Source organism: Amblyraja radiata, chromosome 32 (genome assembly GCF_010909765.2).
Source record: "Amblyraja radiata isolate CabotCenter1 chromosome 32, sAmbRad1.1.pri, whole genome shotgun sequence".
NCBI classification, from domain to species: domain Eukaryota; kingdom Metazoa; phylum Chordata; class Chondrichthyes; order Rajiformes; family Rajidae; genus Amblyraja; species Amblyraja radiata.
In genome coordinates this window covers 24,465,113-24,484,404 of record NC_045987.1, presented here as the reverse complement: position 1 = coordinate 24,484,404, position 19,292 = coordinate 24,465,113, and the positions used below count along the sequence as shown (strand labels likewise).

Here is a 19,292-nt window from a genome sequence, read left to right as displayed (position 1 = left end):
CATTCCTTCTATCCAGAAAAGCTGCGTGTCCCGCTGAGTTACTCCAGCATTTTGTGTCTATCTTCGGTATAAACCAGCATCTGCAGTTCCTTCCTACACAATATTGAATTCTCCAATTTCAAATAACCAACCCCCCTCCCCCACTCTCTTCCCTGTGAGCAACCTAGACTTTCAGCAATTTCTTCTGCACACCCTCCCCATCCCTTCCATCTACATTACTTCCACTAGCTTTACAATTTGCAAACCTTCTACTCATATCTCAAACCTTTGGTCTTTTCATCTCTGTCGTTTGTCCAACCATTTGCCTATTAAAAAAAACCCTGGGTGTCCACATCACTTACCAGGCTCTGCCCGGCCCCTTTTGTATAGTTTAGAGACACAGCATGGAAACAGGCCCTTCGGCCCACCGAATCCACTGACCAAAGACCATCCATATATTTTTTCTATGTTATCCCAGTTTCACATCCTACACACCAGGGGGCAATTTACAGAATGCAATTAACCGATAAAGCTGCACGTCGATGGAATGCGTGAGGAAATTGGAACATCCAGAGAAAATCCACGCAGTCACAGGGAGAACTTGCAAACTCCATACAGACAGCACCCAGGGTCCAGCTTTATTCCCCTCTTCCCCCCCCCAACCAAAATCAGTCTGAAGGGTCCCGACCTGAAACATCACTGATCTATTTTCTCCAGAGATGTTGCCTGACCCTCTGAGTTACTCCAGCACTTTGTGTCTTCTTTTCTAACGCACTATAGTCTATAACGGAGACCAGGCGATTGGAATTCCATTACAGCAAAAGTTTTATTTACAAAAAAAACAGTAACTTCCCATTTATTACTCTTCAAACAATACAAAAGCTGTTTACAAGCAACAAAATGGAAGTACAGAAATAAAGGATTAACATCAAAACAATTAAGCAGCATTGAAATATTAATTGATCACAGTCAGACACAGCTAATAGGATAAGAGAAAAAACATATACTTTTGAATAAATATTGATTGCATTCATGGCAGAAAATACATCCAAAACTGGCTAGTTATTAATGGTCAGAGCATCAACTTTAATAGCTTAATTTACTTCACTCTCATGGATAATGATCTGCTGGTCCCTGGCAAGTTAACATCCTACTTAGTGACAAACCAGCAGCCATTTTGTGCTCTCGAGGTGCTATAGGCAATAAATATCTGTGGGTGGGTGAATTGAAACGTGCTCTGATGGTGTCAAATCGTTTCCCTTATAGTCGTTTTATATGCCCTCAAAAGGGTTTGTGGTGCCTTCAGCAATTGTTTTTTTGAAAAATAAAACAAAGCCTTTGAAACATACTGCTTGATAAAACAGTGGAATACATTTTTGGTTGTTTATGATGCTAAACAGATTATACATAGTAAATATCAAAAGTTAAAAAAAGCACAGTATGGTTTGTAAGTAGCTTATTTAAAACTGTATGTGTCTAATGTGACTGAGTATTCATTGCACTAAAATCAAGTCAGTATGGGTTGTTTAAAGAAGTGTTAGGTGTGTGATGTCCCAGTCTGGCTCTGTTAAAAGCTTTTTTTTTGTTATATACACACACACGCGCACACACACACACACGCACACACACACATACGCGCACACACACACACACATACGCGCACACACACATACACGCACACACACACACCTTAAGTGTTTAGCAGCAGCTGCATCTGTCAACCAAGCTATATCTGCTTGTTATACTATTTGATTCACCTGTGTCTTTGAACTCAGCCTGGTGTCGGCAAGCGATGCAGGCATGTATGAAATATTTTTCCACTTTTCTCCATTGTCACTGAAATCACAGCTCAGAACTTGCAAACTGTGAATGTTTCGAATACTGCCTTGTTTTTTTTAACTGAGAAGGGGCAAGGGGAGCAGAGGGAATTCCTAATTACTCTGTAATGATACAGTTTAAAGTGTCTGCCTCAATCTTTTCCTCCTATTCATTCACGGGATTTCAGCAGTGCCCAAATTGCCCTTGAAGTGAGTGGCTTAGTAAACCAGAACAGTGGGCAATTAAGAACCAAGTATATTTCTATGACCCTGTTGGGCAAGGACAATGGATTTCCTTCCTTAAAGGACATCAGTCAAACAGTGAATCAGTTTTTAACTACTGTCTCAGTAACCTCATGGTCATCCTAAAGGGCCTGTCCCACTTTCACGACCTAATTCACGACCTCTGTCGAGTTTGCCCTTGACTCACTCGCAGCATGGCCGTCACGAGGTCATAGGTAGGTCGTAGGTAGGTTGTGATGCAAGTCGTAGGTACTCGTGGCATCAAGTAGGTCGGGGCGTTTTTCTAGCCTGATGAAAAATGTCCATGAGTAAAAAAGGTCGTGAATTAGGTCGTGAAAGTGGGACAGGCCCTTAACCGATCTCAACTTTCAATTCCAAATTAGCTTAGTTCGTATTCTCCGTCTACTGAAGAGGGACCCTGAATGAGCATCTGTGGAGTATCGGTCCAGGCTATGGATTACTGGTCCTGAAATGAAACTGTTGTGCTACTGTGAACTACATCTGTTGAGGTTCAGGTCGGCGAGCATTTCTGACCAGGAAGTCAAAGTGCAAAAGGGATTTGGCATTGTAGCTCAGAGATTGAAACGGTCAATTGACAGAGTATGCTAGGCTGATAACATTTCAACCATTTACAAAATATACTAGATGGATAGAAAACTTAATTGGATAGAATTCATTGTATCTTGGCTATCACAGTTGCTTTTGTTTTGGAAATTCTCAGGATTACAGCTAAATATTAGATTACCCATTGAAAATCATTTCTCGGGGGGAAAACAAAACAAAATTAGTTTAGCTCTTGATCTATCTGAACAGTGTTAATTCACTCAGCTATATGAAACATATAATGGATAAGATGGATTTTGAACAAATAGATTAAAACTCTATAGGTGTCTTTAAAGATTACATGCATTCCAGAAAGCATCAACTTCATTCAATACTTTGAAGTTGACTAAAATTCCAGATTAATTATATTACAGGGTTCATATAAAGAATTTATAAACAATTTTAAACAGTACTCGCCCAAATATTATATATAAAATTGTTAATGCTGGTTCAATAAATAATTCTAACCTGATCTAACAGCACCATAAGGGTAAATACCCTAAAGAAGCTGCGGATGGCCTCACCTGCTGAGGGCCCTTTTGACTTTGTGGCTCCAAACTCAAAGAGCCCAAAAATCTGCATGGTCAGTGTGGATGGATATGGAGTTGATGGCAATCTCAATGACCCACCGTATAATGGTCATCTGCAACAGACTAGACTTTCACCAGGTAACATTCAGACTTGAAAGGTTTAGTAGTACTGGTAGTTTAAAATAAATTGGTAAAATATCACAGCATGTAGACGAGGTCCGTTGAATGTGGACAGGATTCTGGAATAACTATTCATCTGGCTTGTAAAATGAAAAATAAAAATATAGATTATTGCACACCAACTATAACTTTCATATTTCAAGGCTGAGGAAAAAAAAAGCCAATGGTTTCTCTGTTAAACGCTAACAATTGGCCTGCATACGTTAACTATTTGCTCACCGCAAATCCTGGATTCATCAGTTTATTGGCTTTTCTGTCGGATGAAGAAAGAATGGCAAAAGCAGATTCTTACGGGTCACACAGGAGGTTTTTCCAACCATGTACGGCTAAACTCTAGAAATTCTGAACCAACGCAGGGCCGGGAAGCCTCCCCCACATTTACCGGCCAGCTAATAACGGCAAACTCTTCCCGGTGAAGCTCGCAATGAACATTAACGTTGGCAGAAGGATCTCTCTAGTTGGAAGAATGAGCTTTCTTGCAGAAAGAAAACCTCTGCGACAGTGCTCAAATTAGTAAATTGTTGAACAGTTATAAGCAGTCATATTTCCTCGTAAAAAACATACAGCAGAAACGTTTAAGTATACAATTATTGATGCCATTAGAAACACATGTAATCAAATATCCTTAATCAAATAATCCCAGGTTACAGTTCGTTAGGTTAGCATATGTTGTACATTAAATATAACTAGAAAGTTTTTATTTGGAGGAAGAGGGCATAAGAGTATTGCAGAGGGAGGCGGTTCAATTTCTTTCAATGCAGATCATAAATTAATCATTTGCAATGGCTATGAAGTAGATGAAAGGTAAGTACTTTGTCATTTTAAAAGGCTGGTCGATTTTGCCCCCCAGACTTCTGAAGCAAGCAATGTGGCACCTGATAGTTTAATACGGAAGCTTGTGATTCAAAACAAATCACACATCTGCTTAGATTCCAAGCATTTCCATCCATTGCATGGTGTGTGAAGCTCTTCAATGACCCACGGTCAAAGCCTTTTTAAAAATTAATCTTTGCACAATATGCAATTTTTGAACGTAATTGTATGTGCCAGACCCAGGCCATCACTGGCACAGAATAGAGCATCGTCATTTGAACTTCTGATATTACAGTGAGCTCCCAAGTAGTCCCACTATAGCAAGATTAACCTTAGTCTTTTAAAGAAAGATTATGCAGGGTAAATAGGCATATAGGCTTTGGTTAAAATCAGTTTTAAATAAATAAAAATTGCTTGATTTCCTTCTTTAAAAACAAATTTCTACAATACAGCACTAATACATCTTAAAGTATGATTTATAATTGCGTATAAACAAAACCATGGTTAACATGTAGACAGACGGTAGTCATGTACCATCTGGTATTTTAAATACTGTTTTTATTCTCCCCCCCCCCCCCCCCGCAAACGAGGTATGATATTGAAATCCATGGAAAAACATGGAACTGTGACATTGCTAAATTAAACAAAATGCTTCCACTCACAAGGTGGTCATTAGGTTGACTCTCATTGTCGATGCTTGCCTCCACATTTGAGCATTGAGGAAGCGTTCTTTCCCAGTCAAGCCACCAAGAACACAGTTGCCAACACAATAACCTCATCGCCATCAGTAAGTCACCGTGTTTTTAGCGGACACATCAAAGGAGATAAGGCAATTTTGAACCTCGACGCAGTGAGTGAGAGTAATTGTTGTCCATCTGACCATTCACCCAAAGATACCCGCATTTATGAAACAGGGTCTAATCCTGGCTGATAGAACACTTACATCTTTAACAATAATTGAACATGAGCAGACGTGATTCTAATAGAAAAATCAGTAGTTCATGTTGAAAAAAAAATCTTTTAAAAATTTAATCTGTCTAATAAATTGTATATAGCTTTCCCGTATTAGTGAGCGGAAAGATCTCTTCCCCAACAGAAAAAGGTATGCTTAATGATGTTTCTGCACTGCTAGCCTTTAAACATTCACACTATTCCACACAGCAGTTAAAATAAAAGCTATTCTGATTAGATAGAAATACACTGCTTAACACTGCAAACTGAATCAAGATGTTATGGTTTTATTTTGCGTTTGCACAATATCTCCCAGTCTGATCCTAGGAAAATGTGTAGGAACTGCAGATGCTTACACCGAAGATAGGCACAAAATGCTGGTGTAACTCGGCGGGTCAGGCAGCATCTCTGGAGAAAAGGAGGAGGCGACATTTCGGGGTTGAGACCCTTCTTCAGACTGAAGCATTTTGTGGCCATCTTCTGATGCAAAGGAATTTATTTTGAGGTATGTGTGGGAGATTGCTGCACACGCACTGGACAGCAGAGGGCACCCGTTGTGCGAGGAACAGCCGAGGCTGACAATGAATGAACAATTTCCACCCAGCTGACGATTAGAAAGGCCAGCCTCGTCACTCGCGGGGCAGCAGAACTTCAAACCCAATCTGTGCCAGGTGTGACGTTCAAGCCATTGGGACAATGGAAACAAAATATTTCTGCCCCTATTAACAAAAGCAAGTTAAATGGAGCATGATAGAATGTTTCACTGCTGTGCAGAGTGTGAATTGAAATTTAGACTTGTCACAGTGATAATCGCGATACGCTGCCTCACAAACATCCCTTCCTGTTACCGTAACTGATTACCCTTTTGAATATGGCCATTTATTTTTTATATTATAGCTCGTCAGACACTTAAGTATTCAACATTTTCAGGGTTAAATCCATACAGGGGAAAATAGAAATGGATTGGGGGGGGGTGGGGGGTAGGGGAGAAGCGATTTCAGACCCAGAAACATTATATAAACGGCGAATGCTCTTTTCTACAAAAGAAACCCTCAAAATACGAAGCTTTTTTTCAGCATCTTTGTGCGCTTTTGGCATTGTTAGGCCCCAAGCCGCTCATTCGTTAATGTGGGATAGAGGAGGAACGTCCTGCACTGCAGTGTCCATGTGGGATTCGTCTGTGGGCGAAGGCTCGTCGCCTTCTTTCTGTCCCGTGTGCGGCTCAGTTCGGAGGGGCGACTCAACTCGACTTCGGATCTCGGAGGCGCCTGGGTGGTTTTTCCTCAAGTGTTGGTTCAGGGTGCCCTGGAAGGGGAAACATTTGCCGCAGATCTCGCAGCGGTACGGCTTGTCGTCCGTGTGGCCGCGGATGTGGTACTCCAGCTGGTCTTTCCGCGTGTACTTCTTGCCGCAGAAGCGGCAGACGAACGGGGTGATGCCCATGTGGAGCCGCATGTGGCGGTCGAGGCTCCCCTTCTGGTTGAAGGACTTGGCGCAGTAGATGCAGATGAGCCGCTGGTTGTACGGGAACCAGTGCTCCCTCGCGTCGTGGTCGTGAGGGTTAGTACTCTCAAAGCTCTGCCTGTTCGGCCCGTCGTCGCCATTCGAGGACTGGCCGGCCGCGCCCTGCCCTTCGTGCTGGATCTGCATGTTGCGTTTCAGCCGACCGCGCCCTCTGAAGTTGCCCAGCATGGACCTGGACGGGCTGGAAGTGGCGAGGCAGCCGTAGGTGGTGGACAAGGCGGCGGACTGGGACGCGGGCTGGGAGAGGGAGAAAGCCTGTTGCAACACCGGGCCGTACGAGCCGACATTCACGCCCACCATCCTGTCTACGTGGTCTCCGTCCACCATCTCCGTGTGGTAGCCGTCGTCTCCCACCGACGAGCTGTCCGAACAACTGGGCCGGTCCGATTTCTCCATCTTCACTTTGACCTCGGCGATCTGGACGCCGATGGGGTTGGTCTCCCTCGCCATCAGCTCCACCTGCTCGTGGTCTCCCTCGATCTGGATCTCATGCTCGGAGACGCTGCCGCTGCTGCCCGGGTCCGAGTGCCTCTCTTCCATGGCCCGGTTGGGAAATCCCCGGCCGGGCATGGCATCTATCCTCGGCTCGTTAGCTGTGGCTGCCTGCCTGGCTTGCCCATAGTACGGTGGCGAGATCTCAACCGGGTTTAAGAAGCGGCTGTCGCTCTCTCGGACCCCGTTGCAGTTCCCCTGATTATCTTCAGTACTGACCACCGCAGAGTCAATGCTCACTATACTGAATTTGGAGTGAATGCTCTCCAAGATCTGTGTGCACTTGTCAATGATGCACTGCATCTGCAGAAAGCTTGCGGCTGTGAGAAAACTAACAACATCTTTCAAGTGCAACGACAGTCTCCCAGTGTAACAAAATGAAAGTAACTGTTCGAATACATCTGGATTTTTAATAACTGATATTGATAAACCACTCATGGTGCTCAGCGCTGAATGATCTCTGAAATAAGGAGAGCTGGCAGCGAGGACAGCCTTGTGGGCTCTGAATGGCTGACCCTGAATGTGAACTATAATGTCACATAACTTTCCTTGTAAGCGTAGCTCATTTAGTTGGCTCAGAACACAGTTGCTATACTCGGGCACGTCAAACTGAATATATCCACTGTTATCCATCTCTCTTCCGTGGTCAGAAGGGAAAACCTGCAGGGGTCACACAAATTGAAATATAATCAATAGGATCAAATCTTTCCAGAAAAAGCACTTCACGTTGTCATTTTGTGGAAACGAGGAACTGCAGATGGCGGTATACAAAAGATAAAGACTAGTTCTGAAGAAGGGTCTCTGGCGCTGTGAGGCAGCTGCTCTACCAGCTAGGCCCAGATGCCACACTGTGCCCAGGTTACGGAGAAGGGGTGGGGAAGAGGTTCAAAAAAGTGAGGGCAGAGAAACGCCGTACTTGTGGACACAAGGAACTGCAGATGCTGGTTTACAAAAACAGACACATAGTGCTGGACGGTAAGGAAGCATCTCTGGAGAACATGGATACGTGACATTTCAGTCTGAACAAGGGTCCCGACCCGAAACATCACCTATCCTTTTTCTCCCGAGATGCTGCCTGTCCCACTGAGTTACTCCAGCACTTTGTTCACAGGTTTTCAGAGCAGAATTAGGCCATTCGGCCCATCAAGTCTACTGCCATTCGCAGATCTGTCTTTCCTTGCAAACCACACATTCTCCTGCCTTCTCCCCATAACACCTGACACCGGTACTAATCAAGAATCTGTTAATCAATGCGTCCTTAATATACATGTATTTCTTGGAACAATGTTTTATATTAGGGTCGAGAAAGGGGCAAATCTAACAGTGGATAAAATAATGGAAAGCAATTAAAAAGATTAACAATCCTGATGCAGAATAAGCACAGACCAGGAAAGGATCTGAAATTATCATTTTTCAGGGAACTTGTTAAGTTACCCCTTATTTCTCACATTAAAGTCTTAAAAATGTAAGATTAAACTTTATGTTTCAGCATAGTGGCGTAGCGGTAGAGCTGCTGCCTTCCAGCGCCAGTGTCCAGTGTCCTGAGTACAGGTGCTGTTTGCATGCTCCCCGTGACCACGTGGGTTTCCTCCAGGTGCTCTGGTTTCCTCCCACATCCCCAAGACGTGCGGGTTTGTAGGTTATTTGACTCTCTGTAAAATTGCCCCCTAGTGTGTAGGATGTGAAACTGAGACAACATAGAACTAGTGTATTGAAGTGTAGTGATTGATGGTCAGCGTGGACTCGTGCTGAGCGGCCTGTTTCCACGCTGTATCTCTAAAGCTAAAACACATTAGCCTGGACTTTGCAAAGAGATTAGCAGTGGTGCTGTGTGAGAGTAGTATCTGGAGCATCCACATGTAGGTGATCTAGGAGTGACTGCTGGGGATATGCCACTCTCCTACAGGGTGTGGTACTGCTGTCTTCACCAGAGACAGACAGTGGAAAAAAATGAACTGATGTTAACTTTAAAAAACTTAAGCTGACTGCAACTGGATTTGATCTGCTGCCCCGACATGCTGCTTGTGATCTTTGGAGACCAAGAAAACCAAACCCTGTGCTTGGGAAGTGTTTGGTGAGGCAAAGAGAAGTCTTAATGGAAAAAAAAACATCGGCATATCTAAGACTGTTGAGACCTCGGCCTGATGCAGGGGGAATGGGTGCAGCAATGCATTTCTTTTCAAAAAGACTATCACCAATGGTATTTTAACCATTATCTGCCATTTTAAAATTAAGATGGTTTTTCATAGGCAAAGTTAAAAACACCACTAGAATTAAAATGTCCAAGAAGGAACTGCAGATGCTAGAAAAATCAAAGGTAGATAAAAAAATGCTGGAGAAACTCAGCAGGTGAGGCAGCATCTATGGAGCGAAGGAATGGGTGACGTTTCGAGTCGAGACCCTTCTTCAGACGATTAAAATCGTTACTTTCATTTAGAGATACAGCGCGGAAACAGGCCCTTCGGAAACAGGCCCTCCGCGCCAGCCAGCAATCCACGTACACTAGGGACAATTTACAATCTTTACCGAATTCAATTAACCTACAAACCTATAGGTCTTTGGAGTGTGGGAGGAAACCGGAGCACCCAGAGGGCCATTGACAACGCCCAGAGGATTGTCGGCTGCCCTCTCCTTACCTTGGAGGACTTACACAGTTCCCGCTGCATCAGAAAATCCCAGAGTATTATAAAGGACATTTCCCACCCCGGACACTCCCTGTTTGAACTGTTGCCGTCAGGCAGACGGTACAGATCTACAAGGACAAGGACAAACAGACTTAAAAACAGTTTTTACCCCACTGCTATAAAGGCACTAAATGTAGCCGCCAAGGAACGCAGGGGCGATACATACTAAGGGACTGTGGTACACTGTGAAATCCACAGAAGGATGTAGGGTTGGGTGTTTATGCGTGCTATTTTCATGATATTTATTTTAGTTGTTTATCTTTTTTGATATTTTACCTTGTATGTATCGTTAGCTTTTAGAAATGTTTGAATGGTGCACTGACTGGCTGACATTTTTAAATTTTGTTGCACATGGTTCATGTTACAATGACAATAAAGAAACTATTCTATTCTTATTCTAAAACCACCGCGGTTACAGGGAGAACGTATAAACTCCGCAGAGACAGCACCCGTAGTCAGAATGGAACACGGGTCTCTGGCACTGTAAGGCAGCAACTGTACCGCTGTGTAAGGGATGTACCATCCCTAAATTAAAATGTAAATGAAATGTGAACTTGCTTTTGCCCAATTACCAGCAGGCCCAGAAATCCCCATTCAAATCAGTGAGGATAACAGCCCTGCCGCGTTAAGCCTGGCTGGCTCCACACGATGGAGTGGACAGACAGAAGAGCTGACATCTGCAACTCACCACATCTTGGACTGGAGGAAAGGACTGGGATATTGAGCTAGAAATGGCGGGAATGCCCAGCCTTCGCTAGCTTCATTTATTATATCATTGAAAACAGAAATACTGTGCCATGTTCACCCGGATAGAACTAACTTAAGAACAGAGAGGGGCGGCACAGTGGTGCAGCTGATAGAGATGCTGTTCCACAGCACAAAAGACCCAGGTTAAACCCTAGCCGTGGGTTCTATTTGTATGGAATTTGCCTGTGACCGTGTGGGTTTCATCTGAGTGCCCCGGTTTCCACCCACATCCCAAAGACGTGCAGGTTGTAGGTTAATTGGCCTCTGTAAATTGCCACTGGTGTGTACAGAGTGGTTGAGAAAGTGGGATAACCTAGAACTAGTGTGTGAACAGGTCAGCGATGGTCAGTGAGGCCGAAGTGCCTGTTCTCATGCTGTATCTCTAAAACTAAACTAAAAGCCAGTACCAAGACACAATTTCTGAACACCACCCTCGCCCCTAAAACCAAGCTGTTATATGAATGGTCAATTCTGAATCCTGCAGATTTTAAAATGATAAAAATTGAAAATATTTAAACAAACCTAATTTAGTTTTAGTTTAGAGATACATCGTGGATACAGGTCCTTTGTCCCACCGAGTCCGTGCTGACCAGCAATCCCCGTTCCGCTAGCACACACTGCACACAAGGGACAATTTACAATCTTTACCAAAGCCTAGAAACCTGTACGTCTTTGGAGTGTGGGAGGCAACTGGAGCACCCATGGAAATCTAAGCGGTCACAGGGAGAACGCCAAAAGTCCATACAGACAGCATCCGTAGTCGGGATCGAACCCGGGTTTCTGGCGCTGTAAGACCACAACTCTACCGCTGCACCACCGTGCCACCCGTAAATGAGTTTACCTTCATTATTTTACTGAAAAATATTCTTTATTTTCCATACTTCTTGTTTTGCTATTGATTAGAATTCTTTACTAAGAGGTCAATCGGCTTATTAGATTACATCGTTAGACACAAAATGCTGGAGTAACTCATCGGGTCAGGCAGCATCTCTGGAGAAGAGTAATAGGTGACGTTTTGGGTCGAGACCCTTCTTCAGACTTTGGTGTAAACCAGCATCTGCAATTCCTTCCTGCACTAGATGACACTGTCATTGCTGCAAGTTACCTGTCCCCAGCAGTGCACATCTCACGACTGATATGGGAAGGTGAAATTTGAAATTTTGTGAGCAGTTAAATGGTGGGTCAGCCCCTTCGCACTGACCAGAAAAACGTCTAAATCCATGCTAGGCATAATATAAAGACCTCTTTATACACAACAGTCAAGTTTCTTTTACACGTTTTCTACCAAGTCAACAATCATGAATAGTGTGGAGTGTGTATTCGTAAAACGGCAAAATCATTTCTGTGCTATGAATCATGACACAAAATAAGTTTGGCACCGCCCCACCAGTCACTGATACTCTTTCACTGTGCAGTATTATGCAAATTACAGCTGCTTTAGCATTAGAAATATTTTCTCTGCCTCCTCATTTCACTACACCACAAGCCACGCTGCTTTCTTGAGCTTCTAAGATATGTTGAAACAAATTTTGATTAACATATGTGTGCAGAGGGAAATCTTTTTTTTTTTTACACACAGACAAGGTGGCTGAGCCGTTGCCAATGGTAGCCATCCATTTGCACTCCCTGCGGCTATTGAACATTAGCATGTCTGAAAATGAACTATTCATTCAACTGAGCGGTCGTATGGCATCGTAACACCCAACACAAAATGAACTCAACGGCATGTTTTCTATTAACATCACACCATGAGGCATATTCGGCATGCCTCAAACCTGACGCAAGGTGCCAGGCCCTCGGGAAATCTTGACTGATAGACTAGCACTATTTTCAGCCTGCACATAGTTCAACAGCAGGAAAATATTTTCCGTTTTCCCCAAGTTCAAAATATTGAAGGGAAATAGCCTGAACTGAAAAGTCAACACATTTAGGAAACAAGCAGTTTACATTCTGTAGCGTGTGATAACCAGAATATAGTATAGTCTTCAAATAAACAAGCTGCACTTAATCAGTCCGGGCCCCAGTGAAATACAGTGCCCTCCATAATGTTTGGGACAGACCATTTATTTAATTATTTGCCTCTGTACTCCGCAATTTGAGATTTGTAATAGAAAAAAATCACATGTGGCTAAAGTGCAAATTGTCAGATTTTAATAAAGGCCATGTTTATATATTCTGGTTTCACCATGTAGAAATTACAGCAGTGTTTATACATAGTCCCCCCATTTCAGGGCACCATAATGTTTGGGACACAGCAATGTCAAGTAAATGAAAGTAGTCATGTTTAGTATTTTGTTGCATATCCTTTGCATGCAATGGCTGCTTGAAGTCTGTGATTCATGGAAATCACCAGTTGCTGGGTGTCTTCTCTGGTGATGCTCTGCCAGGCCTGTATTGCAGCCATCTTTAGCTTATGCTTGTTTTGGGGGCTAGTCCCCTTCAGATTTCTCTTCAGCATATAAAAGGCATGTTCAATTGGGTTCAGGTCGGGTGATTGACTTGGCCACTCAAGAATTGATTATTGTTTAGCTTTCAAAAAACTCCTTTGTTGCTTTAGCAGTATGTTTGGGATCATTGTCTTGCCGGAGAATGAACTGCCAGCCAATGAATTTTTAGGCATTTGTTTGAACTTGAGCAGATAGGATGTGTCTATACACTTCAGAATTCATTATGCTACTACCATCAGCAGTTGTATCATCAATGATGATAAGTGAGCCAGTACCTTCAGCAGCCATACATGCCCAGGCCATAACACCCCCACCACCATGTTTCATAGATGAGGTGGTATGTTTTGGATCTTGGGCAGTTCCTTCTCTCCTCCATACTTTGCTCTTGCCATCACTCTGATATAAGTTAATCTTCGTCTCATCTGTCCACAAGACCTTTTTTCCAGAATTGTGGTTGCTCTTTTAAGTACTTCTTTGCAAATTGTAACCTGGCCATCCTATTTTTGCAGCTTACCAGTGGTTTGCATCTTGCAGTGTAGCCTCTGTATTTCTGTTCATGAAGTCTTCTGCGGACTGTGGTCATTGACCATACCACACCTGACTCCTGAAGAGTGTGTCTGATCTGTCGGACAGGTGTTTGGAGATTTTTGTTTATTATAGAGAGAATTCTTCTGTCATCAGCTGTGGAGGTCCTCCTTGGCCTGCCAGTCCCTTTGCGATTAGTAAGCTCACTAGTGCTCTCTTTCTTCTTAATGATGTTCCAAACAGTTGATTTTGGTATTTATTCTTGTTTCTCAGTCTCATAATGGCTTCTTTGACTTTCATTGGCACAACTTTGGTCCTCATGTTGATAAACAGCAATAAAATTTTCCAAAGGTGATGAAAATACTGGAGGAAAGACTAGGCGTTGAGAGCTCTCTTATACCTGCATTAAGGAGGCAATTATTACGTACCTGAGCAATTACAAACACCTGTGAAGCCATGTGTCCCAAACATGATGGTGCCCTGAAATGGGGGGGGGACTATGTATAAACACAGCTGTAATTTCCACATGGTGAAACCAAAATGAATAAAAATGGCCTTTATTAAAATCTGACAATGTGCACTTTAACCACATGTGATTTTTTTTCTATTACAAATCTCAAATTGTGGAGTACAGAGGCAAATAAATAAATGATGGGTCTTTGTCCCAAACATTATGGAGGGCACTGTAGCACCAAGCAATCTCAAATCTATTTAGAACTGCCTTACAGGAAGCTCGATTGAATTAAGGGCAGTATTTTGACCACGTATTCCCAGAGTAAAAGTGGCAAGCTTAGAGAAAAGCTTGATTGATTACTTTTAAACATTGTATAGATCTTTTGAGTCGGAGGTGGTCCATATAACAATATTAAATTAGTGGCATTTAAAAAAAAATACCCTTGTCAAAAGTCAATTTAGAGGATGTATGGCATACCGAAAAGTCAAGCTGTCTAAAATGGTGAGAAAGAATCAAGGGTCAGGAAGGGGAGCCAGGTAAAAATGGCACCTAAAGATCAATGATCATTTCTCCAACTCCCTTCGGCCCACCAGGTTAAGATGTACACTAATATTAACTGAACCCAAACATTCTTCCCCCTCACCCTGTAATATTGTTCTCAACAAAATGCAGCTAGAAGAGATAGCACAATCCTTTCTTAGATGGAAAATACTATTTGCTTAAGAGGAACAAATCTTTAGTTTAGTTTATTGTCACGTGTTCTTAGGTACAGTGAATAGCTTTTGTTGCGTGCCGACCAGTCAGTGGAAAGACAGCACAAGATTACAATCGAGCCATCCACAGTGTACAGATACATGATAAAGGGAATAACGTGAATAACATTTACTGCAAGATAAAGTCCAGTAAAGTCCAATCAAAGATAGTCTGAGGGTATCAATTAGACAAATGGTAGCTCAGGACTGCTCTCTAGTTGTCGGTAGGATGGTTCAGTTGTCTGATAACAGCTGGGAAGAAACTATCTCTGAATCTGGACGTTGCAGAGGACCTCGCGTTGTGTAAACACTCCGTTTAATAATTAACCGATACAGCCCCGTCACTCACGCGCGCATCAATGTTAATATTTAACTATTACCGTGCCGTCGCTCGTGAGCACACACGAGTTAAACTCCAACCATCAAATCCTTCATCCTCTAGCCCCACGATGGCCCACCCCCGACTGCATGATTGGTCAACCCAGATCATGCCCGATCCACGCGAGAGTTCGAGCCCGACCAACGATGGTTCGATACCAAAACGGCTCAGCCCGCCACCTGACCCCCCCCCCCCCCCCCCCAGAACCTGAGTCAAGGAGGCGGTTAGGCTCACGAGTGAGGCGGCCTGATCTCGTAGACATGTCTCCAGTGTTCGGGGTCGCAGCTGGCAGAGTTGAGGGCGGGTGCAGTCATGACAGTGGACGCCCTCTATGGCGGGGCAGTGCCACCTGCACTGGTTTGTCAATGTCCAAGTGTGCCGGCTTAAGACGATCCATGGAGACAATCTCGTGCCTGCCGCCCATGTTGATGACAAATGTTGTGGTGCCGTGTTGCAATACCTCTCGTAAGGCCTTTGCAGTGACGTACGGTGGGAATCGCAGCGAAGGAAGACGTACTGGCAGTCCTGGAGGGCAGGTGGGACGTACGTGGCGGGACGCTGGGACTGGGGAGAGCATGCCCACCTTCTCCCGGAGAAGCGTCAGCATGGTCGTGGGCGGTTCCTGATGTCCACGTGCTGCTGTGATGAAGTCCCCTGGGATCGTAAGCGGGGCGCCGTACACCACCTCGGCCGAGGAAATTGCCAGGTCCTCCTTCAAGGCAGTGCATTCTGCCGCGGCGCCTTGATGTGTCACTGAATGTTTGAGGTTGACAGGGGATGCACGCTCTGGCCCAGTTGCCGACCTGTTTGCACAACCCGTGCCACATGAACTTGGCTGCCACCAGTGCCGTTGTTGCCCGGATGGAAGGGTGAACTAAACCAAGAACCATGTCGAAAATCCGGCGGTGCCAAGCTGTGGGGATGATGGATCACGGCTGTCCAGTAGACACGTCGCAAAGGAGTGTGGTGTCAGCGGGCCTGAATCGCACATCCTCCAACAACAGGCCTGAGGTGGCTGTGCGGTAGGCGAGCATCTCCTCATCCTCTAGCTGGGCGGCCGCCATGGTTGTGTAGTCGACACCTGGGGCCAAAGCGGGGATGGCATTGATGGCGGTGCAGGACAACGCATCTGCGACCTGGTTGCTCTTGCCTGCGAAGTGCTGGACGCAAGTCGCGTACCCGGAGATATAGGCCAAGTGACACTGCTGCCGGGATGACCAGGGATCAGACACCTTGGCAAAGGCAAATGTGAGTGGCTTGTAGTCAATGAAAGCTGTGAAACCCCTGCCCTCGGTGAGTAGCGGAAATGCCGGATGGCCAGGTCGAGCGCGAGGAGCTTCCGGTCGAAAGCGCGGTACTACTGCTCGGGTATTCTCAGGTGACGGCTGAAAAAGGTGAGGGGCTACAGCTTCCATTGGTCAGTTGTTCCAGCACTCTGCCCACGGCTGTGCCAGCTGCGTCAACCGTGCATCGTCGCCATTGCCAGAGCATCCTTGGCGTTGTTGAAAGCATTCGTGGCTGCGTCGTTCCAAATGAGGTGTCACGGTTTGTTGGCCAGGGCCTTGAACAGCGGTTGCATGATCCTGGCGGTTCCTGGCACGAAATAGTGATAGAGGTTTACCATGCTGACAAACTCTTGGAGTCCTTTCACCATAGAGGGTTTGGGAAACCGGCGAATGGCCTTGACCTTGTTCGGGAGCGGGACCGCTGGTTGATGTGGTGGCCGAGGAAACTGATGGAAGGGAGGCCAAACTGACTTGGCACAGTTGATGGCCAGGCCATGCTCGTTGAGCCGCCGGCAGAGCAGCCAGAGGTGTGCGCCGTGTTCCTGGGGAGAGCGGATGGCGATGTGGATGTCATCGTGTCCATGAGCCTGGAAGGCGTTTTTGAAGCCGAAAGGCATGTGTAGGAACTCAAAAAGCCCGAACGGGGTCTTGGAGATGTCGTCCGGGTGGACTGGAATCTGATGGAAGCCACGTACGGGGTGGAAGATTGCAACCTTCACGTGGTCCGCCCTGTTTCGACGAATGCAATCAACCCGGTGTGCACAATCAAATAAGATCTAATAGAACAAGTTGTCCTACAACTTTAGGCTGTGCACGCCATATGCAAGAAGAAGAAGTAGCCACGTAGCAGATCGATTTTGGAAAAACCTTGGCGCCGTCCAGATTGGCAGTGACATCCTGGATGTGAGGGACAGGGTACCGGTCAGCCATTGTGACGTCGTTGAGATGGCGGTAGTCCCCACAGGGTCTCCAGCCCCCAGACACTTTGGGGACCATGAGAAGCAGAGATGCTCACGGGCTGTCTGCACAGCGCACTATGCTCATTTCCGCCATCCTGCGGAACTCGTCTTTGGCCAGTTGGAGCTTGTCCGGGGGCAGCCTGCGTGCACGTGCATGGAGTGGTGGTCTGGTGGTGGGGATATGGTGCTTCACCCCATGCTTGGGGCTGGCCGTTGTGAACTGGGAGGTTATGACGTCAGGGAATTACCTTCGCCAGCCACCAGTCGACGGCAAGTATCGGAACTCAACCTTTGGTGATAGTAGCATCACGTACCTTTGCCGGCGTCGCTCGTGGCCGGCCTCACTGCCTCCAGTGGAGGCTGGGACCGGCCGCTTGACCCGCCGAAGCACCGCCGACACCCTACTGATGGTGGCTCCACCCTGCTCTTTGGCCTGCCACAGCACGTCCACACAGGCAGTCAGCCGTCGGTGAAATCATTGTCCGCGACAAGCAGGCGAATGTCATCCGGCATCTGCTCGAGGAACACCTGTTCGAACAGGAGGCAGGTCTTGTGTCCATCCACCCAGGCGAGCATTTCATCCACAAGCACGGGCAGCCTGCGGTCGCCTGGGCCATCCATGTGCAGGAGCCTGGCGGCCCTGTCACGGCGGCTGAGACCGAAAGTGTGCAAGAGGAGCGTTTTGAGGCCCTCGTACTTGCTGTCGGCTGGTTGCGGGCGAAGGTAATCGATTTGCGCCCGGCGGTGTCCTCGTCCAGCGCACTGACCACGTAGTAGAATTTGGTGGCATCGGCAGTGATCTGGCGAATGTGGAACTGGGCTTCAGCCTGTTCAAGCCACACGCGGGACTGTGATGTCCAGAAAGTGTGCAGTTTGATCAAAACTACGTTCCCCTGGCCTGGGTTGTCGGCTGCAAACATGATAAAATCCAAAATAGGCCGTTTTGGATCATCTGGGTCACCACTGTAGAGGTCCACACATTGTGTAAACACTCTGTTTAATAATTAACCGATACAGCCCCGTCGTTCACGCGCGCATCAAGTTAATATTTAACTATTACCGTGTCCCCGCTCGGGAGTTCCACTCCAACTGCCAATCCTTTGTTCTCTCACCCCACGACAGCCCGCCCCCCTGACCACATGATTGGTTGACCCAGATCACGCCCGGTCCACGCGAGAGTTCGAGCCCGACCAACGACGGTTCGATACCAAAATGACTGCCCGCCACAACGTATCAGTATTAACACTTCACAATGATGGAATAGTGTAGCAAATTAAAGGTTCCAGAAATCGGAGGTGCGAAGGGACATGGGAGTGTTGGGTGCAGGATTCCCCAAAAAATAATCTGCAAGTCGAATGGGTAGTAAAGAAAGCAAACTTTCAAAAGGGCTTGTATACAAAAACAGGGATGTAATGTTGAGGCTTTATAAAGCCGCATTTGGAATATTGTGAGTTTATTATGCCCCTGTCCCACTTAGGAAACCTGAACGGAAACCTCTGGAGACTTTGAGCCCCACCCAAGGTTTCCGTGCGGTTCCCGGAGGTTGCAGGTAGTGGAAGCAGGTAGGGAGACTGACAAAAACCTCCGGGAACCGCATGGAAAGCTTGGGTGGGGCGCAAAGTCTCCAGAGGTTTCCGTTCTGGTTTCCGGGACAGGGGCATAATTATGTGCACCATATCTGAGGAAGGATGTGCTGGCTCTGGAGAGGGTCCAGAGGAGGTTCACAAGAATGATCCCAGGAATGAGTAGGTTAACATATGATGAGCGTTTGTCGGCACTGAACCTGTACTCGTTGGAGTTTAGAAGACTGAGGGGGGACCTCATTGAAACATACAGAATAGTGAAAGGCTTGGATAGAGTGGAGAGGATGTTTCCACTAGTAAGAGAGTCTAGGACAAGAGGACATAGCCTCAGAATTAAAGGATGT

General features: G+C 45.8%; 1 protein-coding gene across 1 annotated transcript in view; it reads right to left on the bottom strand.

Annotated features, from left to right (window-relative positions):
- Positions 1-786: 786 nt before the first annotated feature.
- zbtb34 (zinc finger and BTB domain containing 34) overlaps positions 787-19,292 on the bottom strand; it is a 46,145-nt gene continuing 27,639 nt past the window's right edge. Inside the window, exon 2 of the mRNA XM_033049094.1 lies at positions 787-7,792. Coding sequence (XP_032904985.1) covers positions 6,233-7,765 — 1,533 coding nt within the window. The 5' untranslated portion in view covers positions 7,766-7,792 and the 3' untranslated portion in view covers positions 787-6,232. The remainder of the gene's footprint in view (positions 7,793-19,292) is intronic.